Source organism: Ananas comosus, linkage group 25, assembly GCF_001540865.1.
Source record: "Ananas comosus cultivar F153 linkage group 25, ASM154086v1, whole genome shotgun sequence".
In the NCBI taxonomy this organism is placed as follows: Eukaryota; Viridiplantae; Streptophyta; class Magnoliopsida; order Poales; family Bromeliaceae; genus Ananas; species Ananas comosus.
The window spans coordinates 2,365,513-2,375,891 of record NC_033645.1 but is presented as its reverse complement, the minus strand read 5'-3'; the positions used below and the strand labels follow the sequence as shown (position 1 = coordinate 2,375,891).

At 38.2% G+C, this 10,379-nt stretch overlaps 1 protein-coding gene across 3 annotated transcripts; it reads left to right on the top strand.

The window, feature by feature from the left end:
• LOC109703503 (DNA mismatch repair protein MSH3) lies at positions 2,997-9,992 on the top strand. 3 transcript variants are annotated; one of them, XM_020224123.1, is made up of 12 exons: positions 2,997-3,948; positions 4,651-4,842; positions 5,074-5,238; positions 5,869-5,967; positions 6,165-6,416; positions 6,722-6,973; positions 7,047-7,178; positions 7,372-7,632; positions 7,726-7,797; positions 7,982-8,056; positions 8,542-9,036; positions 9,399-9,992. In XM_020224123.1, the coding sequence occupies exons 1-12, from the start codon at positions 3,007-3,009 to the stop codon at positions 9,693-9,695; spliced, it is 3,234 nt and encodes a 1,077-aa protein (XP_020079712.1). In that variant the 5' UTR covers positions 2,997-3,006; the 3' UTR covers positions 9,696-9,992. The 3 variants fall into 3 exon arrangements, with proteins under 3 accessions (XP_020079712.1, XP_020079711.1, XP_020079713.1); XM_020224122.1 differs by having other exon boundaries at positions 7,907-8,056; XM_020224124.1 differs by lacking the exon at positions 5,869-5,967 and having other exon boundaries at positions 7,907-8,056.

Below are 10,379 nucleotides of genomic sequence, written 5' to 3'. Positions count from 1 at the left end.
AAAATATTAATATTAGACATATAATTAGGCATGCATATATATCCCGGGGGAATAGTTATTCTCTCGATTTATTATTCCTCGTGTGTGTGCGCACGAGATCTATGTGTGTATATATGTATGTAGAGTATGGTGCATGAATAATAATAATAAAGTTAAAATTATTCCCCGTGGGGTTTAGATAAATGGATTATGCCCTCAAAAACTAAATCTGGTGGGCGTGTCGCGAGCAACGTGGGCGAACGTACACCTATCGCCCCTCTCGTTCTTATCGCTTATATACACCTTTATTTTTCCAAAAAAAAAATAATAATAATACAAAGAGAAATTGTGTGAACCGTGGTGCATGCGTATATGGATCCACTACAATAAAAATGATGTATAACGATATTTTTAAATATCGGTATAGATCAAAAAAAATATTACTAGCTAAATTACCGACACTTAATTTTTAGAAATGTTTGTATACGTAGGGTCGCTATATGTGGGGCCACCTCGATATTTGGCATCCATTTCTCCAGCAACTTATGGCGAATCTCGCGGCCGAACTCCAACCGCTGGAATCCTACCTCGTTGGCTGTAGCGTCGGAGGAAAAATGGGAGATGGGGCCAAGTGGGCTAGGTGGGATTGGTTGAGTAGAGAAATTTTTTATATTTTGTTGGATTGGATTTTATATTTAGGACTTTATAGATTTTTTTTTAAAAAAAATGGCATAAATAAAATACTTGCACAAAAGTGTCCTAAAAATATGTTTTTATGATCTAGTTCTGTTGTAGTGATAAAAAAAAGTTTAGTATATATTGTTCCATATTATAAGTACTATTTTTATATATTTTAGTTCTGAAAAATTAAATTTTTTGGGTACTTACTATTGAGTACAATGGCTTAATTTGTAAAAGAAAAATAAAATGTTCACATTATTTAACAAAAAAGAAATTTATGCAATATTTTATCTGGATGAAAAAAGATTGAAGTGAAAATAACGGAAAAAAATAAAAGTAACTTTTTCTCATGAAGTATTATATTAAATGAATAAAAAAAATATTAAAGGATCATGCATGAAAGATTATTTTTTTCCGATTCATTTCTTTTTTTTTTTCTCTCATATTTTAATCTAAGAGGGGAAAATAGTTGCTCTCATAATTTTCTGTTACTTTCTATTATTTCATTGTGTCACATATATCATCAAATACTTATATTTAATTTCGTGGGGATTTATTTATACGTTGGTATTACGTGTATTTATTGGGAACAGGTGAATATATAGCACCAATTTTGAAGCAGAGGATAACGAGGGGGCCAAATTAAGAAGTAGTCCCAGTACTGGTTGATTAATTTGTAGGGCCCTTGTGTATCTATGTTTAGAAAGATGCTTACTACCTATTCAAGTTATATATATGCAACGGCTATATATATACATATGCCTCACATTTTCAAAATTTCAAAATATATAAAAAATAAGTATTAATTGTAGACATTTAAAAATAATATTTTCATCTTTTATTAATCAATAAAAAATCTACTACATTTTAAACTTTATTTGTAAGCGATTGACAACAAAAGGAACAAACACTTAATTCCCCCCACCACCATATGATATTCCAATTAGGAGAGAGAATTAACAATACCAAATAATTTCAAAAAATTTGCAACAATATATTATCATATATATATATATATATATATGCATGCATACAAATAATATTTATTTACCTTCTTAATTTGTTTCACATTAATAAATTGATTAATGCAATTTGCTTCTTCTTTGAATGGACTTGAATGGTCCAAGTTGGTCACGGTGCAAATTTGCATCAAATTCATGGTGCAAAATTCACCAACAGTGCACAATGATCACTATCCATACATTACAAAACCAACAAGATGCATTTAAGTATTTTGGGGACTCCGACTCATCTAAATCACAATAACATGATAGGTCGCGTTTTTGCGACCTAACTTTGACACGAGACACAATTAATTGCACCTTCAAAAGGAAAAAAAAAAAAAAAAAAGGTGCTAACCATTAATGCCCGTGGATTTCTCAATGATAATATATATGCATGTCTCCATACAATATACTGATCATGTGTAATACGAAGAACCATCAAAAAGTTTGGGGTAGTCGAGTTATTCTCTGTGTGGTTGGTGATGATGGGAAACTCGCGTAGGTTACATGCATGTCGTGATCCATCGGGTCGGAGAACTTTGACCCGAACCCGATTAGGCCGCCAGATGATATAGTATTTGTATTCAATAAGTGAAATTTATTGTTAAGCACGGCTCAAAAACACTTGTTGCTTGGTGCATGTAAACTGCATAAGCAACAAGAGAAGCACCAATTGATATAAGAGTTTGGGTTCTGTAATTTTCTATACTTTGCGACATTCGGATTCTCAGTCAATTTTTTGTTGCGAAATAAAGTTGCAATAGTGATAGATATTCTTACTGGTCTAGTAAAATATATTAAAGAAATGAGTGGAATTTGATATAAAAAATACTTTATTTCGAGGATAATAATTTTAAGGGCCGTTGTGAGACTAGGAATATCTCGTCCTATTCTCCCAAATAACCAAACACAAATTCCGAGGAAGCCGTGGAATGTGTGCAAAAGAAAAGAAAAAAGAAAAAAAAACAAGGTTTGGACTTCGAACCCAAATCCACAGTGCGGCCCAATTCAATATTGGGCTTGTCCAGGCCCAACATTAGCCCAACACAACAGCAACACTCATCACTACTTCGTAGGCCGTGTCCAAATCTCTTGGGCCGTGCCCGATCTTGTATAAGGCCCAATACCTCAATCGGGCCCCACGCTTCCATCCAATAAGAATCACCCACGTCATCAGATAAAACAGTGCCCTGTTGTATCAGGAACAGGGGATCTACCCTCCCCGGTTCACCGAAATTTGAAAAAAAAAAAAAAAAAAAAAAAAGCCGAACCGCCGGGGCGTACTATAAAAACCTCACTCACTTCGCTCCTCGCCATCTCTCTGTGCTCGTCTCCGTCACTCATGGGAAAGCATAAGCAACAAGTCATTTCCCGCTTCTTCGCCCCGAAACCCCCTCCCGACTCCTCCTCCTCCGCTGCCCCCAAACCGTCCCCCAAAATCACCACGACCGTCTCCTTCTCCCCTTCCTCCAAGCGCTTCCTCCAAACCCTACCCTCCCCTTCCCCTTCCTCGAAGAAGCCCAAACCCTCTCCCCCCTCCCATGCCCTAACCCTTCTCCCTCCCCCCATCTCCAACCCTTCTCTCCACCAAAAGTTCCTCTCCAAGCTCCTCGACCCCCCCTCCTCCTCCGCCCCCAGAACGCTACCCCAAAACCCTAAATACACTCCGCTCGAGCAACAGGTCCTCGAGCTCAAGTCCAAGTACCCCGACGTCCTCCTGATGGTCGAGGTTGGGTACAAGTATCGTTTCTTCGGGGACGATGCCGAGATCGCCGCTAGGGTTCTGGGGATCTTCGCACATGTTGATCGGAATTTCCTTACGGCGAGTGTCCCGACGTTCCGGTTGGGATTCCACGTGCGGCGGCTTGTTGGCGCCGGGTATAAGGTCGGGGTGGTGAAGCAGACGGAGACGGCTGGGATCAAGGCACACGGCCCGAACCGGGCCGGGCCGTTCTCGCGGGGATTGTCGGCTCTGTACACGAAAGCGACGATCGAGGCGGCAGAGGATATGGGAGGCAGAGGAGAGGAAGGGATGGAGGCAGAAAGCGGGAATTATCTCGTGTGCGTTGTGGAGAAGGATGCTTTGGTTGAGAACAAGGATTGTCGGATAGAAGGGGGTTTCGATGTGAGAGTGGGTTTTCTTGCGGTGGAGGTTTCGACTGGAGATGTTATTCATGGGGAGTTCAATGACAATGCTATGAGGTCGGGGCTCGAGGCAGTGATTTTGAGCTTGTCACCCGCCGAGATTCTTTTGGGAGAGCCTCTCTCGACTGCGACAGAGAAGGTGGTTATATTTGAGCCAAAAAAAAAGTTTGTACCATTGGTTATGTTATAATGGATGTGGAGTTGTTCTTGTGGATTTAAGAACTGTTTCCACTTGGCATATTGCTGGTTTGGTTTCTGATAGAAGAAGAGAGATAAAAATTTACCAGATAACGTTCATTTCCTTACATGAAATTATATGGCAATTCGACACATTTTTGTTTGTAAGAAATAGTTTTGGATTTATCCTCATAAAGGAAGACCCAAATATGCTTCCGATGCATATCTAAATTTCTCAGAAGATTCTTTTGTGCAGATTTTTAATGCAGCATTGTGGTACTATTTGTTTGATCAAAAGATGCTTAGTGCAAGCGAGACAGTTACTTCTGCATAGTCTTTTACCGCTTTTCATAGCAAATAGTTAAAGTTTGACTTAGTTAATTCATGTGAGATGGTGCTGTGGCTCCATGTGAATAAAATGTAAGAGTAATTACTTAGTCTTGGCAACGACTTGTATTATTATCTTTTTTTCAACGGAACATGCAAGGTCACTGTATAAAGGCTAATGAAGTATTTAATTCTTTCTTGTGGTCATGAGCTTCTAAGTTAGAACGCATCTTTGTGATCATTTTTCCTCATTGCTTGTGAGTTTCTGTAGGAGATTCGTGCTGAATTTATTGCCAATTCTATATCTTAAATTAAAGGTTTCTTTAATTATTGCTAGCTGCTATTGGCATATGGTGGACCTTCGTCTAATGTACGAGTTGAGCGCACGTCGCGAGGCTGTTTTAAAGATGGGGGCGCACTTGCTGAAGTGATGGCCTTATATGAGAACTTAGATGATAATGCTCTGATTGTTAATGATACACAAACAATGGAGGCACTAAGAGAGGAAAAGCAGCTTCAAGGAATCGAGGTATCATATGTTTTTGGTTTTCTCTTTTTATTCTCTTCTTCTGTGTCTACTAATTGGCTCTTCTTTATGATATTTAGTTGTGTCTAATTCGACAATGCATAATTGGCCTCATTCTGCTCCATTTATATATCTCCATAATTGTCGGTGATCATTTGGTATACTGTCATATTACTATAGGCTTGACATTGTCTTTGAGTTTGAGGGTTTTCTTTTCCCCCCTTTTTTCTGTAGGGAATTATGGTCTTGCCCGAGCTAGTCATTCAGGCGTTGGCTTTGGCCATTCGTTACCTCAAGGAGTTTGGCCTTGAACGAATAATATGTTCTGGTGCTTCATTCCGGCCCTTTTTGAGCAAAGTTGAAATGACTTTGTCTGCAAACACACTTCAGCAGCTTGAGGTGATTTTTAAAAGCCTTGTAAATTTCGGTGGAATTCTGTTTGTTCTTTATGAAACTTCTTGCTACAGAGCGCTTGTGTAGGATGTAGGATCTAGAGAAGGAAATCGTGCTCATAGAAAATATTGGCTGAGTGGTGCAGTAGTAGCCTAGTAGGTGTCTCAATGAGATAGATGAAATGAAGGGTGCAATTTTTTATTCATAAGTAGATTAAATTTGCATAACAGCTATATGTGATAAAGCTATAGCTGTTTGGTTGAGTTTATTTTTGAGTTGTGGAAATCTAGAAACACCAGTTGCTTTGTGGTTATTGGAAGTGCAGAGCAGGTAGAATGGTCATGTAGCTCTCTCCTGGAATGACTTTTTGAGGGCATTAAGAATGTATAAATATGATTAAGTGGTCTACCTGTTAGGATATTGCAGTTTGAAGATGATATTTGGCTTCGCAGAATCCCCACCACCCGACCACCTCTCTCTTCTTCTCTGGCTGTAACTTTGGTTAGAGCAGATATAGGACATTTTCCTTCATGTAGTGTTACTACAAATTTCGTGCCCTTTTACTTGTTACCTGCTCTTTTAGACGAGTTTTAGTTGGGATGTTGTGCACAGAATTTATCTTTACCAAAATTTCAGGTATTGAAGAATAATTCTGATGGTTCTACTGAAGGATCGTTACTCCAAATTATGAATAGTACTTGTACAGCATTTGGATCCAGACTTTTGAAACACTGGGTAATATTTTCTGTAGAATTAGCTTTTATGCGCCAAGCATATGCATACAGGTTATGAGATATGTATCATTGACATGTAAATAGAAATGTCTGAATTTCTTGTTTAGCAGGCATAACATAAACGAAATCAAATTGTTTGCAGTTACTGCTTATCAATATGGTTTCAGTTCTTTGTTGAATTTCAACATTATCTTGCAGTTGACGCATCCCTTATGTGATAGAAACTTGATATATGCTCGTCTTGATGCGGTATCAGAGATTTCGGAATCTATGGGATCATGTAGAGAATCACACGACAAGCACATGCAGGAAAGTGAGACTTCCTGTAATTTGGTTGTGCACTCTGAGTTGGGTTCTGTTCTTTCTTCAGTTTTAACTATGCTGGGAAGGTCACCTGATGTTCAAAGAGGAATAACAAGAATATTTCACCGTACAGCCACACCAAAGGAGGTAATGCGGTTACTTTTTTGTTCTCTCTTGTTAATGGCTATAATATTGTGATCTTAACTTACCAAATAAACATGTTTACTTAATATGAAGAAGTTGTAATACTTGTTTCTCTCCTCTTATATATTTATTTGTTTTTCCTATCCGGTCCGTGTGCTTGGTAATGTTGTATTACATTTCTCATTTCTGGATCCACGGATGCTCGACTTTCTGTCCTTTTACTCTTTTTCTCTGCTATAGTTTCCTCAAGCTTTCTGTGTGTTTTGTCCCCGTAATTTATGACTCAGTATTACCACATTCCTTAACAGTTCATTGGGGTTATTCAAGCTATCCTGACATCTGCTAAGCAACTACAAGTGCTTCACGTTGAAGATGACGGCGTTGTACTATCACAACAGAGAAAAGTTAATTCTGGCCTTTTGAGAAGACTAATTTGTACGACTTCATCATCTACTATAATTGCTCATGCTGTGAAACTTCTATCTTGTCTTAACAAAGATGCTGCTGATCAAGGAGATATGTTGAATTTATTTATTACTTCAAATGATCAGTTTCCTGAGGTAAGGAACGCTATTTTCATCGTCGATATAATTTATTTGTATATTTCACAATAATTGGTATTTCTATTCACAGGTTGCAAGGGGTCATATAGCTGTCAAGATGGAAACAGAGAAGCTGCATTTATTACTTCCTCAATACCAAAGGCAGCTCCATTTGCGCAACTTAGAGTTCAAGACAATTTCTGGGACAACACATTTGATAGAAGTAAGTCATTCAACTTAACCGTTAAGTAAGATAAAATAGTTTGTAAGAAAACTAGCAATAGCAGATCATCCTTTTGGTTTCTTTTTGTCTTAGGCACTAAAGTTACTACTGTAATTTCTGTCTCTTTTCTTGAAGTTATTATTCTTTGTATTGTTGATGTTATTACTAACAGGGTTTATTATTTCTAGTGCAGCTGCCTTCAGATGTGAGGGTTCCTTTAAACTGGGTAAAAGTTAGTGGCACAAAGAAAACAATCCGATATCACCCTCCTGAAGTATTGAAGGCATTAGATGAGTTAGTGCTTGCTAAGGAAGAGCTTGCAGTTACCTGCAGGACCACGTGGGATGGTTTTTTAATGGGATTCGGAAAATACTACTCTCAGTTTCAAGCAGCTGTTCAATCTCTAGCTGCTTTGGACTGTTTGCATTCACTTTCAACTCTTTCAAGAAATCAGGTACTCTCATGGTACCATTAGTCAAAGATAATCTCTTCCCTCCTGCCATCGTTTGATCTTGACTAGCATTTATACTCCTATATAAATTGGCAGAATTATGTGCGACCGGTATTTGTTAATGATGAAGAACCGAGTCAAATCCAAATCAAATGTGGTCGTCATCCGGTAAGTTGGTAAATCCATATTATTTTTTACCTTATCTCCCTTTCTACTTCCAGTTTGGCCTTGCACACTTAATAAAATATTCTGGCATTGATCATATTGTCCCTCTCAGGTTCTTGAGTCCCTTTTGGGAGATGGTTTTGTTCCTAATGATACCAACTTGCATGCTGACAGTGAGTATTGTCAGATAGTCACCGGACCAAATATGGGTGGGAAGAGCTGCTATATTCGCCAAGTTGCTCTAATAGCTATAATGGCACAGGTATATATAGATCATCTATTTGCATGACCAAGTTTATACGGCCATACCCCATGTGTTTCGTAACATATTCCCTCTCATTATCACTTATTATAGTAAAAGCCCAATTGATCTTCCAAGTTTTCGTGAGATTTGTGTTCTGATGATCTGGGTTTTATTGTGCCGAATTTCATCGCTTAAAAAATATATATATATAAAAAAGAAATGCTATGGGGCTTGTATAGGTTTATTTTTTAACTGTCTATTAATGCGTATGTTTTTTTCCCCTAATAGATGATGTTTTGTTTTTTTTCAATATTTCTTCATGTTATGCAAATTGATATCATAGTCATTTTCTTGGTTATTTTTTATCTTACATTATTGTTTTGTGCCTTATATGACAGAGAGAAGTAATAACTTACATATTGTGCGTTTTGTTGCTTTCCTAGTTCTTTCGAACCTGATTTCTGACAGTAGCTTCATAAAACGTGCCCCTCTGATACCTCTAGGTTGGTTCCTTTGTACCAGCGTCTTCAGCAAGGTTGCATGTGCTAGATGGAATATACACCCGCATGGGTGCCTCTGACAGTATCCAGCAAGGGACGAGCACATTTTTTGAAGAGTTGAGCGAAGCTTCTCACATACTGCGCAACTGCTCATCCCGCTCTTTGGTCATCATTGATGAGCTCGGTCGCGGCACGAGCACTCATGACGGTGTTGCCATTGCTTATGCTACTCTCCATTATCTTCTCAAGGAGAAGAAAAGCATGGTTCTTTTTGTCACTCACTACCCTAAGATCTTAGATATTCAAATGGAGTTCAAAAGCTATGTTGGGGCGTATCATGTGTCCTATCTTACAACAGAGCAACCCTCAGAAACTATAGATTCGGAGACTGGATCTGGTGCAGGGAAACTGGATCAAGGAGAAGTTACTTTTCTGTATAAAGTTGTTAGAGGAGCATCGGACAAGAGCTTTGGTCTTAACGTTGCTCGGCTTGCACAGGTTAGCTTGCTTTATAACATTTCTGATTTGTCAGATTGAAAAGAAACAAATGAAATTTTGGATTTTGTATTTCCACTTTTCTATTCTGGAATGCTGCTACTATTAGTTACCTATGCATTCTTTTCCTCTCTCTCTCTCTTTTAATTATTATTAACTTTCCTCCCATGCACCCATAGTCGCAAGACATTTATTTGTTGATTGTGTTGCTTGATTCTAATATGAGGTGATGCCATTTGTTGGTTCAAGATGTAAATTTTATTTGTTTACCATGGGCATGAAGTTTCATCTATAACAAAAGTAATGACAAAATAATTATGGATATCAATACTTGCTATTAAGTTGTGGTCCTTTTACTTCCACAGCTTCCACCTTCCTGTATTGCGAGGGCTGCTATGATGGCTTCCGAGCTAGAAGCAGAGTTGAGTGAACGGAAAAATAAAACACAGAAGCTGGCGGAAATGCCAACACAGCACGGAGAATATGAAAATCTGCCGAAATCTGCGGCAACTTCATATTCTGGACAGTTCAAAGAATTGGAAGAGACATTTCAAAAAGTTTTGTTGAGCATAAGCTCTGCTCTGGCTGAAGCCGAACCGCTGTATGTTATGCGTTCTCTAAAAAGTATGAGGGACCTTGCAGCAAAGATGTTAGAAGAGTGATTATTATCCGTGTATGTTTTGAATTTTGATTTTTTGCTCCCAGGGCCATCTCAGAGTTCTTACGAGAAGAGTTACTTTAAATTATGTTGGCCGCAGATACCAGCATTTCTAGTGCCAGATTTTGTTACCTACTCTCTATTTATGAGAGAGGAAAAGGCATAGAGTTTTTAAGCTTTACTTTGATTTTTAGGTATATTTTTCTGTTTGTGAAGATCATCTCATATTTACTCGACCGCTTGGGCTGGTTGATTTGTAAAATTTTGATGCTTGCGTTTACTGACTCAGTGAATTTTGCCGTAACACGACTCATGAGAAATACTTATTAAAAGTATAGAATTGTTTTACATATTGGTGGAACATGTCGGCTTGTTGGCGTTAACCATTAATCCTAAAATTCCGAGTGATTAGAAATACTCAATTAATTCATTTAAAGCGTACAGATATGACGTCTACGGATCTTGATTGTGACTCAGCTTGATGAGTTTTACGTCACTTCGAACATGATTTGGCTCATTCAGTCCTGCGCCATTTCGAATATGGCTGGGTCTAACATGATCTTTCGCCGTATGACAAGATGTTAGCCCAATATTTACAGTATGTGAGAATCGAATCCGTAATCTCTGACTCTGATATCACTTGTCGGATCTTTGACGCCAACTATTAATTTCAAAAGGTCGAGTTGTT

Coding starts and splice junctions, on each gene's coding strand:
- LOC109703503 (XM_020224122.1), top strand. CDS start 3,007: ATGGGAAAGCATAAGCAACAAGTCATTTCCCGCTTCTTCGCCCCGAAA. Junction 3,949..4,650: donor TCTCGACTGCGACAGAGAAG/GTGGTTATATTT, acceptor AATTATTGCTAG/CTGCTATTGGCATATGGTGG. Junction 7,179..7,371: donor GGACAACACATTTGATAGAA/GTAAGTCATTCA, acceptor TTTCTAGTGCAG/CTGCCTTCAGATGTGAGGGT.